Genomic DNA, 14,888 nt, shown 5'->3' on the forward strand with positions numbered 1-14,888 from the left:
CAGATGTGGTGTCACCAGGGCAGAGCAGAGAGGGAGGAGAACCTCCCTGGACCTGCTGGCCACGCTCTTCTTAATGCACCACAGCACACCATTGGCCGCCTTGGCCACGAAGGAACATTGCTGGCTCGCCCTTAACTTGGTGTCCACCAGGACTCCCAGGTCCTTCTCCGCAAGGAAAACACGCAGCCAGTCGTGTCTTTAGCTGTCTGGAGAGCACCCGCTCTCGGCCCTCCACACCAAGGCTGAGCCCAGCTCCCGCAGCAGGGTGGAGCGGAGACATTTCCCCATTCCCCTGGGGCAGCCGTCCCCAGCGCTCAACAGGCAACCTGCCCGGCCTGTGTGCTGCAGCGGCCTGTCGAGCAGCGCCGGGCCGAGGGGCCGCCGAGGCGGGGGAGCCACCCTGCGCGCGCTCAGCAGGATCAGGACGCTCTCTCCTCAGCCGCCATGAGCAGCGCTGGCAGGATGAGCCCTCCCCTGCCCGGCCTCTGGGTGGGGAAAGAGACATGGCTTTGTGCTGCCCTTACCAGGGGGGTCCCGAACCAGTGCTACACTGCTGGGAACTGGTTTAGGCTGGTGAGCGGGACCCCCTGGCCTAAGCGCCACTCCTCCCAGTCTGGTGTCATTGGCCAGCTTGCTGAGGGTGCCCTCTGCCCTGTCACCCAGACCATTAATTAAGGAAGATGTTAACAAGATCAGACCCCAGTATTGGCCCGGCCGTTCAGCTTCTTTCAGGCCCCCTTGCTGTCGGCTCATCCAGCCCCTTTCTGTTCAAGTGCCTTGAACTCCACCTTGAAAACCAAGAGATGGCAGCATGGACATGTGCAAGCACACTGCTTTCAAAATCCCGTCACATAAACCTCCCACACTGGCTATTGCCACCAATTGTCCCAAAACCTCCAGAGAAGAAAACACCCCATGAATTACGTATGCAAGGCCAACAAGTGTTTTTAATTTGGACTTTGGCAAGGCGATCCCAACAGCTGAACAGGGATTAAAGCTCTTCCTCGAGGGACCCGTGGGCAGGCGGGCCAGGCGGCAGAGCTGTCCGAGTCTCTGGAAGGTCTCTCCGAGCTCTTCGTGGCCAGAGGCAGCACTGGGAGGAGGGACAGGCTGGGCCGCTGGTGCCCTTTGTGCAGCTTGGTCCCTGCTGGCGGCAGTTCTGGTGCTTCCTGACTTCCTCCTCCTCCTTTTTCTTCTCCCGCTCCTCTTCTCTGGCACAGCAGAAGAAAGATGCTGTGCTCCTTCTTCCCCCAGGATCACAGTGTGCCCCCGTCACCACAGCAGTGCCCTGAGTGTGTGTCTGACACGCATCTCCAGGGCGCTGAAACCCTCCTCCCTGCTGAGGGCTCATCCTGCGTGGTGTCCACAAACCGGCTGCGGAGCGCATAGCCCCGTCTCAGGGATCCGCTCCGCTCTCTCTTCCTCAGCACGGTCTTCTGCTGAGCAGCCCTGGGTGCGGGAGCCAACTGGGATCTGGCGCTGGAGGGCCTGGGAGCTGTGGCATCCCTGGGCGTGCGGTCGCGGCTCGGAGGACTAGGTCTCCTCCTCCTCCTCCTCCCTGCTGAGGGCTCATAGTTCGTGGTGTCCGCGAACCAGCTTTGGAGTTCATCGCCCCGCAGCGGGGATCTGCTCCGCTCCCTCTGCATTGGAACGGATTGTTCCCGAGCAGCCTTGGGTGTGGGAGCCTGCCTGGAGCTGGCACTGGAGTGCCCTGAAGCTGCGCCAACCGCTGGGGCCTGGTAACAACGTGGAGGACTTGTTCTCCTCCTCCTGGCAGCTGAGCAGTCATAGTCCGTGGTGTCCACAGGCCAGCTGCGGAGATCATTGCCCCACTGTGGGGATCTGCTCCGGGCCCTATCCCTGGCACCGTTCCTCTCGCAGCGGGAGGAAGGGCCGAGTCCGTGCTTCTCTTTCTTGCTGTCTTCTTGCACGGGGTGCAGCACAGGCTGAAGTGGTTGACAGCGGACTTGGCACACAGCTTTTCTTCTGGACACCAGCCTTCTACAGCCGCAGAAGAAGCGATTCAAGCAGAAGCCCACGAAGGAGACAATGCTGAGCCTGCCTGGCCAGGTGGGGCACGGCCAGCCTGCAGAGGCCTCCCGTGCACCTGCCGCGGTGAGCTGGCTGGTGCTGGCTGTTGCGGAGGAGCTGCTGTGCTCTGGAGAGTCCTCCGTGCCCACCGCCACGTCCTGCAAAGAGAGCTGTGAAAAGGTCCTGCCCTTTCCTCCTGACAAGACCAGAACAGTGGGGAACCCCCGGAAGCTGTGGGAGGGGACAGCTAAGGGCCTCCCAAAGGCTCTCCTGGCGGGCTGCAAAGGCAGAAGGGCCAAAGGCGGACAACTAGGATGGGTGTAGGTGGGAGGCTTTGGGAGGGAGCAGCCTTGTGGCTGTGAAGATCGCTGCAGCATGGGAGGGAACAGAGAGCAATGCCAAGATGCCAGAAAGAAAGCCCCTGTCCATCTGGTGCCCTGACCCACCTCCCCAGAGTTACCTTAGTCAAACGGGGCGGATCCCGTGGTCTCACAGGACCCACCTGCTTGCTGCCAGCCGCCCGCTGCTTGAAGAAGGAAGGGGCATATGATGGCACCTGTGCGGAAGAAGCCCTTTCTCCACTTTTCAAATCAGAGCGCCTGGAGAGAAAAAGAGTGATTTCCGTTTAGGGCTGCTCCTCAGCCTCCTCTAGGGTTCAGGCATTTTCTTGGAGCAGACTCTACGACAGAGGGAAGACGTAACCAAGACTACCAATGGGAAACTGGATTGGGCTCTTCCCAACACTTCTGCCCCTGTCGGAGCAAGAGCTCGTCTTTATACCCCCTACGGCCTCCATTTCATCGAATCATAGATTGACAGAATGCTTTGGGTTGGAAGGGACCTTCAAAACCGTCTGGTTCCAAGTCCCCTGCCATGGGCAGGGACACCTTCCACTAGATCTGGTTGCTCAACGCCTCATCCAGCCCGGCCTTGAACACTTCCAGGGATGGGGCATCCACAACTTCTCTGGGCAACCTCTTCCAGGGTCTCACCATGCCCACCATTAAGAATTTCTTCCCCGTAGCTAATAGAAATCAAGGTCGTTCAGGTTAAACCCATTACCCCTCGTCTTATTACTACACTCCCTGAGATAAAGTCCCTCCCCATCTTTCCTGTAGGCCCCCTTAAAGTCCTCCTGTCTACATTAGCCAGCCTCTGACAGCAGACAAGTAGCACTTCCCACCAGGGCAGCAGCCCAAAGCCCAGCAAGGAAAGAAAAGGACTGACGCGGAGTAGTTCCGTTTGACAGCATTGAATGATGCAGGCAGTAATTGTCTCCTGTGACAGAAACGCTCAGGAGGATGAGAAGAAAAACAGCAAATCCAGGAAAAGGAAGCATATTCTGCAAATGATTTGAGTACTGGTTGTTACCTGACATAAAACAGTAAATAGGCTTGCTGCCTGAGAACTCTCTCGATGCCACATGGATCCACACGCATATCGTCCATCTCATACCACAGTCCATTGCTGGCCTGTAAAAAAAGACAACGATATCTGGAGATGAACTGCATGGTTTCTCCACAAAAACACAGGCAGATAACTACAGAACCAAGGGCACGCCCAAGCCAATCCAATCCAGCCGGTCAGGAGACCTTCTAGCCCAAAACCTCGGCTGCCAGTAACACTGCCGTGTTTCCCTTGTTAGGAAGGGAGTTGCTCTTTACCTTTGCGTAGCAGAAATAGTGTCCTGAACCACAGCTGACACCGCTATGCACCACCACGGCGTACAAGGAGTAGAGCAGCGGTTCTCCAGCTGCCTCAGACATGTACGGGCGAAGATCCAAGTACTCGGGATACTTCACAAGCTACGGAGAGACCAAGAGGGCTCAGAAACGATCCCCCGATACGACATGCCTCAGCCTTCCAGGACTAAAGGCCAGCGGGGTCTAAATACACCGTTGGTGCTCACCAACACTTGGGTTTTCCCTAAAGCAACAGGTAATGGTTTGGGTGGCAGGAAACTGTTCTCGGCCAAAGCAGCTCTGCCGCAGCAGACTACGTGCTCGTCCTCCCACGGGAACTCTTCTCTCCCCTCCCCAGAAGGGAACACAAAACACTCAGCATGAACAGCTTGGGAGAGAGCGTACTGCTTGGGGAAATCTCCTGCTCCAGGAAGAGAAAGTTGCACTCCAGTTGCGTACACACCTTGTTGATCTTCTCGCCGATGAAATGGTCAAACCGTTTGAGACACAGCGTGAGAACCTTGGGCGGGCGATGGACTGTAAACCTCTTGGAGGCGGCAACCCTCTTGTCACACCTGGAAAGCAAGCCCAGAGCCAAGTGCTGAAATGCACCCTTAAGTGCACCCTTGTTCCCCCAGAAGGCCAGCCAAGCTTTCACGTCTCACACATCCTTACGCTATTGTAAGGCTATTCAGTGCCACAAGGCCCGACGGAAAAACACCTGTGTCTCGTTATTGTGCACCTACGCTACGTGAAACGATGACTGATACTCAAGGGCATGCAGCACCTTCAGGCAGGGTCTGGTATTCACACGTCATTAGCAATCATCTTACTTGCTACATTTAAAGCAGTTTTCGCCATCCAGCTGCTCGGGTTTCACAAAGTCCTTGAGAGCTGCGCTGACAGAGGAGGCTGCCTGGAGGAGTGAGAAAGGAGAGCGCTGAGCTGCGGGAAACGCCCTCGCCCAAACACGCACTAGGAGTCAACAAGACGACCCAGGTAGCCGACGCTGAGGAGACCCACCGTGAACCCGCAAGCAGTGCCCAGGAGGAGGCAGCAAGAGGGCGTTATGCTGACCGTTTCCCTCTTTTCCAAGGGATTCCCGGGGCTATCAGGAGCTTCCTCGCTGTGCCTCGGGACATCCTGGAGCACAATTACAAACCCCCCTTACTTTTATATCCAAAGGAACATCCAGGAAGGCCTCGTAGGAGTCGGAAACCGCTTTGCAGCTCAAGCATGTGACTGGAAGGCAAATCAAAATGCTCAGCGATGGGGGAAGTCGACTGTGCCGCTTTACGCTCGTCATACCTACTCCGCCAGTCACACGGGCAGCTGTTTATCACAGGCAGGCAGAGGGGCACAGACAAGTCCAAGGAGAGCAAAAAGTACCTCTGGATCTCAGAAAGCCCGCAAATATTTGATGGATGATGGTAGTTGATTGAGAATAGATGTCCAAGCTGGAAAGAAATGGTGAGGCAGAGAGTTATGTCCTCCAAGAGGTGTACTTTGTCTGAAAACTCTGGGCATGGGTTTTCCCTTGACGAGAGCACATCAAGGAGTCCAAAGGGCTTGGGAACATTGAAAAGGGAATTTGCTTGTGCTTACTCGCTGCTACCACTCAGACAAGCTCTCTGCATGGCATCGACAGTATAGCGTAAGAACTCGTGGGCATCCTCCTGCATGCCAAGCTCAAAATGTTCTCCTATTACTAAGAAAGAAGAAGTCAGTAGTTCTGTCCTACAAGAACAGAAGAAAACCTGCACAAGCACCTGAAATGACTTACGTGGGAGGACACTGATGACAGCCAAAGGCTTGATGGCACTGCCTGAGGAACGCAGGACCTTGTTAACGTGTGCTTCCATTATGCACATCATGCAGAAGCCTCGCTCACGACCTGAAGAGAGAGGGAGAGAGGGAGGGAGGGCGGGCGGGAGGGAGGGAAGCTTCTCAGGTTAGCAAAATACCCATAGCGATGGGAAACCTAATGGAGATCTTGAAGTTCTAAGAACAGTCTCCACTGCTCTTCTCCCAAGGTGCCAATGTCGCAACAAGCCCGGGGCATTTTGGTGCCTAGAAAACTTTCTTTGGAGGGACGCTTAACTGAGCAGAGTTTTCCGTGCAATAAGCCAGAAAGTGGGAAGTGCCCAGCAGACTTAGAAGGAGATGTTCGTAAAAGTACTCACACGCCTGGCTGTGCTCCCCAGAGAGCAGGTAGTTGGCCAGAGGGGGTGTGTACGTCAGGCACTGCAGGACGGAGTTGAGGAAGCACGTATTGTCCAGGTTGTGGAGTCCCGCTCCAGCTCTCTGTCGTTGCCGCCACTCCATGCAAACCATCTCCGGAGGAAAGAGGATCCTTTGTGGCGAAGGCATTCCCTCGGCAGTGACTGCAGGGAAATGACATATGAAAAGAGATGACACGATTTTGTTGCGCGAAAGCATACTTGAAAAGGCAAGTTCTGTACAGGAGCACCCAGGAGACAAGCAGCTCTAACCTCCAAGAGAGCAACATTGGGGGAAGCCTTACAGTGCCATTGAAATTGTCTGGTCAAGATAGAGTTTTGGAAAACAGTCTCCTCCCCTGCTTACTTTGCGCACAGTCCAACAAACCCACACTGATTTCCGTGCCTTGGGCTACCTTCCTTTCCCTCTAGAGTCTAGAACTGGATTAGCAGGTCAAGTCATAGAATCGTAGAATCGTAGAATCATAGAATGGTTTGGGTCGGAAGGGACCTCAAAGGTCACCTAGTTGCAACCCCCCCTGCCATGGGCAGGGACACCCTCCACTAGACCAGGTTGTCCCAAAGCCTCATCCAGCCTGGCCTTAAACACTTCCAGGGATGGGGCCTCCACAAGCTCTCTGGGCAACCCATGCCTCACCACCCTCACACGGAAGGATTTCTTCCTAACGTCTAATCTCAATCAACCCTCTTTTAGTTTCACCCCATTCCCCCTTGTCCTGCCACTACGCTCCCTGATAAACAGTCCCTCTCCAGCTTTCCTGGAGGCCCCTTCAGGTACTGGAAGGCCGCAGTTAGGAAGTCTTCCCTCTTCCTGATTGTAATGGAGGAAGACAAGCAAGTCTCTTTCACAGAAGGTAACCCTACTGATGTCAGGGCGTTCTATGAGCAATGCCATCTTTCAAAGTCTTGTACTAGTGGCGGAGGAGTGATAAAACGCATTTTCCTGTGTCTAGTCAAAATGCCTGGATAAGTCTGGCTGCTCCCAGGAAACGCCCCCGAAGTCACCCTCGGATGTCAGCACGTCAACATGCAGGGATGGAGCAGCAGCCACGTCCGTTACCCTTGGGGATTCACAAAGTCCAAGCCTGCTGGTGAAGCCGTTACTCACAGGAGTCGTTCCCCATTGCGGCCATCGCTCCTCTCAGGAACAGAGGCGAAAGCTTGGGATGACAGAGGCTGTCAGGACGTGCTCCAGAAAGAGCAGATCAGCGCCAATCCCGTCACCTGATAGGAAAGAAAGAACCGTAGCTCCACAAAATGATTCCAAAAGCTGGCAAACGCAACCCACAGATCAGCGTCTGCCATCAAAGGTGCTTCAGTGGTACTTGTAACTCCTAGAGAGCAGCAGGCCGATGGCCCCACTGTCCCTGTCGCAGGACTCCAACTGACAGCAATTACCACGGCCCCCTTGAAAGCCCCATTGCGTGCCACCTTCTCTGAGGAGGACCTGCTGCTGACCTGTGGCTACTGTTAGCAGCAGAGCCCTCTGGCTCTGCAGCCCACACTTTCCTGCCGTGTATGCAGGAGCTACCTATCGGCTTTAACAGAAGGTATGGAGCAGACTATACTTTGATCCCGTATCTACCTACTCTATGATCTGTCCTGAAAGTCCAATCACAGTTACCTTTGAAAGAGGATGGAAGTTGAGGAGAAGTGGGCAGTAATGGAGAAATGGTCGAAAAGAGTCGGCGTGCACGTAGCGAGGGAAGGAGCCGAGTTATCCCAAAGGGCAGCTCGGCCCAACTGGCTTTCGCTGGCCCGCTTTTCAGCTTATAAAGCCCCGGTCCGGTGAGGTCACAATCGCCGGGCGGGTGCCGCATCACTGCCCCTTTGTGACACAGGGTCCGCACGGGGACGTGTCCCCTCAAGGCCACACAGCTGTGTGCAGACAGTGCAAGTGCAGCGGGACGCAGTGTAGCGCCGCAGGCCTTGCCTCCATTGTGATGCGTCACAATTTCCAAGGGGTGCGGCGCAATGCCACGGCCCTTGCCTCCATTGTGAGGTGGTGGAAGTACAGGGGGGTGCGAGGCAGCACGGCATCCCGGGCCTCCACTGTGAGGCGGTGCAAGTACAGGGGGGTGTGCCACAGCACGGCATCCCGGGCCTCCACTGTGAGGCGCTGCAAGTACAACGGGGCACAGCACAGCACAGCAGCCCTGGCCTCCACTGCGAGGCGCTGCAAGTCCAGAGAGGCGCGGCGCAGTGCGGCAGGCCACGTCCTACATTTTGAGGTAGTTTAAGTACAGGGGTGTGCGAAGCAGCATGACATCCTGGGCCTCCATTTTGAGGTGGTGAAAGCACAGGGGGTGCGCCACAGCACGGCATCCCGGGCCTCCATTGTGAGGTGGTGCAAGTACAGGGGGGTGCGACGCAGCATGGCATCCCGGGCCTCCACTGCGAGGCGCTGCAAGTCCAGAGAAGAGCATCGCAGTTTGGCAGGCCACGTCCTACATTTTGAGGCGGTGCAAGTGCAGCGGGGCGCAGCGCAGCAGCTCCGGCCACCATTGTGAGGCCGTGCAAGTGGGGCAGGGCGCACCGCGGAGCGGTAGGCCAGGCCTCCATTCTGCGGCGGTGTAAGTAGAGTGGTGAGCAGCGCAGTTGACGTGGTTTAGCCCCAGCCAGTAGCTGGGTGCCACGCGCCGCTCACTCACCCCTCCCCTGGTGGGCTGGGGAGGAGAACGGAAAAACAACGGCAAAGCCTCGAGGGTTGGGATAAGGGCAGTTTACTGGGACAGCAAGGGAGAGGGAAACAATCAACAACAGTGCTGATAACAGATATTCACAATGGGTGATAACAAAGAACAATTTACCGATCCCACCACCGACCGACCTGATGCTCAGCCTGTCCCGGAGCCACACCGAACCCGTCCCTGCCCGACTAGCCCCCTTTTATGGTGAGCATGGTGTCACATGGTATGGAATAGCCCCCCGGCCAGCTTGGCTCACCTGTCCTGGCTCCTTGTGAAATCAACTCTATCCTTGCCAGAACCAGGACATTATCCACCCCTTATTCTATACCATCTACGTCACACCCAGATTATTTCACAGATCTCATTCCCTTAATTCTACAGGCTATCGCCTGTCAAGTTCATTTAGTCCATGGCTTTTGGGTTCCATCTGCCATTACAGTCTCTCAGAGCAGGAGCAATGGTGCGTGCTACTGGATTGTTGCACGCTACATCCGGAGTTTTCACGGCCGGTGTATCTGGTGTGGTCCATGATCACAGTCTGGATGTCAAAGATGTGATTTTTAATGAAGTTCCTGGGCACCAGTTGAAGTCAGTTCTAGTTCCATCATCATGGCACTTTGTTCAGTTCCAAAGTCCATCCTTCATTAGTTTTGGGTGATTCTTATGGTCGTACCATTGATACAGTATATAGCTATTAATATCATACAATTTGATTTATTGGCTATTTTCACCTAAAATCAAATCCCCTTGGGGTACACACCGAACTTCCCCATCTTTTCCCATCACCCACCAAGTGCACCCTGGTCCCTGAGCAAAAGCAATCCCACAGATGGGCTTGCCTTTGCCTGAAGCAGAGATAACCCAAACTGTTTTACCCAACATATTTTTCATGCGCACTACAGGAACTTTATCCCCTTCTACTGGGCGTGGAAGTTTTGATTGGGCAGGGCCAGCTCGATTGGCAGATCCCCTGGTGTTAACTAACTGGGTGGCCTTTGCTAAATGGGTGTCCCAGTGTTTGAGGGTCCCACCACCCATTGCTCTCAGGGTAGTTTTTAGCAGTCCATTGTACCTTTCAGTTTTCCCAGAGGCTGGTGCATGGTAGGGGATGTGATACACCCACTCAATACCATGCTCTTTGGCCCAGGTGTCTATGAGGTTGTTCCGAAAATGAGTCCCGTTGTCTGACTCAATTCTCTCTGGGGTGCCATGTCGCCACAGGACTTGCTTTTCAAGACCCAGAATAGTGTTCCGGGCAGTGGCATGGGGCACAGGATATGTTTCCAGCCATCCAGTGGTTGCTTCCACCATTGTAAGAACATAACGCTTGCCTTGGCGGCTTTGTGGGAGCGTGATGGAGTCGATTTGCCATGCTTCCCCATATTTATATTTCAACCATCGTCCTCCATACCACAGAGGCTTTACCGGCTTGGCTTGCTTGATTACAGCGCATGTTTCACATTGATGGATGACCTGTGAGATGGCGTCCATGCTCAAGTCCACCCCTCGATCACGGGCCCATCTATATGTCGCATCTCTTCCTTGATGGCCTGAGGTCTCATGGGCCCACCGAGCTATGAACAATTCACCCTTACGCTGCCAGTCCAAATCCACCTGAGCCACTTCGATCTTGGCAGCCTGATCCAGCTGCTGGTTGTTCTGATGTTCCTCTGTGGCCCGACTCTTGGGTACGTGGGCATCTACATGTCGTACCTTTACAACCAGCTTCTCTAGCCGGGCAGCAATTTCTTGCCACAATGGGGCAGCCCAGATGGGTTTGCCTCTGCGTTGCCAGTTGTTTCGCTTCCACTGCTGTAACCACCCCCACAGGGCATTGGCCACCATCCATGAGTCAGTAGAGAGGTCCTTCAGCAGCTCCTGCAACTCCCCATGTAGGACTCCATACAGCGGCCTTCCACCTTCGATGCTTTCCCACTATGCGACAGGACCCATCAGTGAAGAGGGCATATGGCTTCTCATCTTCTGTTAATTATATGGTGGGGCTTCTTCAGCACGTGTCACCTCCTCCTCTGGCGACATTCCAAAATCTTTGCCTTCTGGCCAGTCCATGATCACTTCCAGAATTCCTGGACGACTGGGGTTTCCTATTCGAGCCTGCTGTGTGATCAATGCAACCCACTTGCTCCACGTAGCATCGGTTGCATGATGTGTAGAAGGAGCCCTCTCTTTGACCATCCAGCCCAGCACTGGCAGTCGGGGTGCCAGGAGGAGCTGTGCTTCAGTGCCAATCACCTCTGAAGCAGCTCCAACCCCTTCACAGGCTGCCAGTATCTCCTTTTCTGTTGGAGTGTAGCGGGCCTCGGATCCTCTGTATCCCCGACTCCAAAACCCCAGGGGTCGACCTCGAGTCTCCCCTGGTGCTTTCTGCCAGAGACTCCAGGTAGGGCCGTTCTCCCCAGCTGCGGTGTACAGCGCATTTTTTACATCTGGTCCTGCCCAGACTGGCCCAAGGGCCACCGTACGGACAATTTCCTGTTTAATTTGTTCAAAGGCTTGTCATTGCTCAGGGCCCCATTTGAAATCGTTCTTCTTCCAGGTCACCTGATAGGGCTTACGATCAGGCTGTAATTTGGAATGTGCATCCTCCAGAAACCCACAATGCCTAAGAAAGCCTGTGTCTCCTTTTTGCTGGTTGCTGGAGACATGGCTGCGATTTTGTTAATCACATCCATTGGGATCAGATGTCGTCTATCTGGCCGTTTTATTCCTAATACCTGGATCTCCTGTGCACGTCCCTTGCCCTTACGCTGTTTTACAGCAAAACCGGCTTTTAGAAGGATTTGGACGATTTTCTTCCCTTTCTCAGAAACTTCATCTGCTGTGCTGCCCCATACGATGACGTTGTCAGTGTACTGCAGGTGCTGCGGAGCTTACGGCAAGACAGGTGCTATATGACACAACTTTGAGAACAACTCTGAGAACGAATCAAACGACATTGTGAGCAGCAGACCAGTGACGATTAAACTCATAGAATTAATGTTTAGAACAAATTTGTTTTAACACACTCTGGTCAGATCTGTCGTTATCTCAAACCTTTGTGCCCCATCTTGGGCACCAAAAAGGGCGGGCCTGGATTAACCCCAGCCGGTAACTGAACACCGTGCGGCCACTCCTTCACCCCTCCTTCTCATAAAAGGATTGGGAGGAGAATGGAAAAAAAAACCTCGTGGGTTGAGATCAAGACAGTTGAATAGGACAACAAAGGAAGAGAAGAAGAAGAAGAATAGTAGTAAAACCAACAAGAGCAAGAACTAGAACAATAATAATAATAATAAAGTGATGTACGAATGCAATGCGTGGTGCATCAGCCAGAGCACGGTACGGCAGATTGCGCGGCAGATTGCGCGGAATGGTGCACAGGAAAGGCGCGGTCACCCTACCAGCTCAAGAGATGAGTTGAGTTTGTGTTCATCTCCCTCTCAGAAGGAGCTTAGCTATGGTATCCCCCCAGCAGAAAGCTCTGTCCTCTGCGCTCGCAGAATGGTTGTGGCAGCCCAGACAGCGCTCCCATGAAAACTCGCAGCCGCCTGGTCTCAGGCTGCGGGGAGTGCCAGAGCCTGTCACAGGGAACGGGTGGCAGGGAGAGGTGTGACCAGGTGGCCAATCTGCCCAGCCTGGTGGCAGAGCCATGAGAGGAAGCAGAAAAGTTAAGGGGCATCAGGGAATCTGAGAAAGAGATGGACGAGTGGAGCCAAGCTCTGCCCTCCCTGGGACAGAAACAGGGACAGCCACGGGGATAAAAACCAAGACCAAGGGGACCCTGTATCCTCCCCCTGCCAGGACGGAGGCAGTGGCTTAAAGGAAAGGAGTGAACGGAGACAAGTCCACGCTCCGGGCAGCAGGCGAGCCTCCTCCTTGGCCACCTCGCCCTCCCAGGTGCCTCAGGTCTGAGGCTCTGGATGCGGAAGGCCACTCAATGGATGACATGGATGATGGTCCATCTACACCAGAGCTGTTGCCAAGGTCAGAAAGGCTCACCCCCCCCCTGTATCACAAGCCCCTCCACGAGGAAGAAAGGGAGGGTTGGAGTTGTAGGCGACTCCCTTCTGAGGGGTACAGAGGGTCAGATGTGCCAGAGAGAAACTCCTCTTACGGAAGTCTGCTGCCTCCCTGGGGCTCAGGTTAAGGACATCACTGGGAAACGTCCCAACCTGGTACGGCCCTCGGACTATTAACCATTACTCTTCCTCCATGTGGGCGGTGATGAAGCGACAATGCATAGTTCAAGAGTGATGAAAAGAAACTTCAGGGCCTTGGGACAGTTGGTGAGGGAATCTGGTGCGCAGGTTTATCTTTTCCTCTCTCCTGCTAGTTGTAGGCAGCAGTTTTGGGAGAAACAGATGGACCCAGTCTATCAATACATGGCTCCATGGCTGGTGTCACTGCCACACTTCTTGGGTTTTTGGTAGTGGGATGGTCTACGTGGCACCAGGCTTGCTGGTGTCAGATGGGATTCACCTTTCTCAGAAGGGGAAGAGGGTCTTTGCCCAGGAGCTTGCGGGGCTCATTGACTGAGCTTTAAACTCGGCTTGAAGGGGGAGGGGATAATATCAGGCTTGTGACAAGCTGTGGGAAGACACACCAAGGTTGGTGGGATGTGGTTCTAGTGAGAATCCCTAACCTGTTGCTCAGAGATGTGCTGGACACGCTGCGGCACACTTGAGGTCTTACGGAGAGGAGCCAGGGGCTCCTGAGGTAGTAGGAGCCAATGGGGAAACCCCGGTGAAATACCTGAAAGGACCTCCAGCCACTCCAGCCAGTCCGTCAGCTTCATCGGGACCCAACTGAAATGCCTCTGTGCAAACGCACGTAGCACGGGGAACAAACAAGAGGAGTTAAAGACGTGCGCACGCCAGCAGGGCTGTGATCTCATTGGCATCGTGGAGACGTGGTGGGATGGCTCCTGTGACTGGAGTGGTTGGATGGAAGGATACAGGCTCGTTAGGAAGGCCAGGCAGGGAGACGAGGAGGGGGGTGTTGCCCTCTATGTCAATGACCAGCTGGAGTGCATGGAGCTCCACCTGGGGATGGACGAGGAGCCAACCAAGAGCTTATGGGTAAGGGAGGGCAGGGAAAGAGGACACTATAGTGGTGGTCTGCTGCAGGCCACCTGACCAGGGAGACTGAGCAGATGAGGCCCTCTATGGACAGAGAGGAGCAGCCTCACGCTCACAAGCTCTGGTCCTCATGGGGGACTTCAGCCACCCAGATATCTGTTGGAGGGACAAGATAGCAGGGCATAAGCAATCCAGGATGTTCCTGGCATGTGTCGCTGATAACGTCCTTCTCCAAGTGATAGAGGAGCCGACGAGGAGAGGTGCCATGCTGGATCTTGTTCTCAGCAACAAGGAGGCGCTGGTGGGAAATGTGAATTTCAAGGGCAGCCTTGGCTGCAGTGACCATGAAATGGTGGAGTTGAATATCCTCAGAGCAGCGAGGAGGACACAAGGCAAACTTCCTATCCTGGACTTCAGGAAAGCCTCTTCAGGGACTTGCTTGGTAAAGTACCATGGGACAAAGCCCTGGAGGGATGAGGGGCCCAGGACTGATGGTTAGTATTCAAGGGTCACAAGCCTACAGAGAGAGGAAGCAAGGGCGAGTAGCCTGGGAGGAATACAGAGAAACAGTTCGAGCAGCCAGGGATCAGGTTAGGAAAGCTAAAGCCCTTCTTGCAGCCACCCACTCCTGCTGGTCACCCTCCACCCCCGGAAGATGCTTCATGGCCCCTGTCAGTGCCCCGTCCTGTGCCAGCCCAGCCCCACTGCCCCACGCACGGTCCCATGGACCCACTGTGAAGGCACAGCATGGGAAAGGGTGGAATGGGTGTGAGGAACAGACTGTGCCGCATGATCCCCAGGACATCCCTTTGTGCCCTGTCCCCCTTCTGTTCCTCCTACCTGAGACAGCCTCCCCCAGGTCCTGGAACCTGCCCAGCCATGTAATCATCCCACGTGGGGTTCACAGGCATTGCAGGGTCCGGCGAAGGAGAGAGGTGGAGCAGGGCTGGCCATTCCCTCCGTGCAGGCACTGAGCCCAGCAGGAGGACGGAAACGGCCGTGCAGCACAACTCACCCATAAACCTGTGCTGAGCAGCCAGTGCGGGAAGTGGCCCATGAGGGAGGCCTCCAGTGAAAGCTCAGGCCAGTCCCATCCCTCACACATCCAAAGAACGAGAAGTTCTCAAAAAGAGTTTAAAATGAATTTAATGAAGAGACATGGACAGC

General features: G+C 54.8%; 1 protein-coding gene across 1 annotated transcript; it reads right to left on the reverse strand.

Annotated features, from left to right (window-relative positions):
• Positions 1-749: 749 nt before the first annotated feature.
• Positions 750-7,077, reverse strand: LOC129198876 (ubiquitin carboxyl-terminal hydrolase 42-like). The gene is made up of 12 exons (XM_054808514.1): positions 7,062-7,077; positions 5,897-6,097; positions 5,497-5,607; positions 5,319-5,421; positions 5,103-5,170; positions 4,885-4,955; positions 4,547-4,629; positions 4,177-4,288; positions 3,696-3,836; positions 3,403-3,503; positions 2,534-2,630; positions 750-788 (listed from the first exon to the last, which is right to left on the reverse strand). The coding sequence occupies exons 1-12, from the start codon at positions 7,075-7,077 to the stop codon at positions 750-752; spliced, it is 1,143 nt and encodes a 380-aa protein (XP_054664489.1).
• Positions 7,078-14,888: the final 7,811 nt, after the last annotated feature.

Source organism: Grus americana, chromosome 37, assembly GCF_028858705.1.
Source record: "Grus americana isolate bGruAme1 chromosome 37, bGruAme1.mat, whole genome shotgun sequence".
NCBI classification, from domain to species: domain Eukaryota; kingdom Metazoa; phylum Chordata; class Aves; order Gruiformes; family Gruidae; genus Grus; species Grus americana.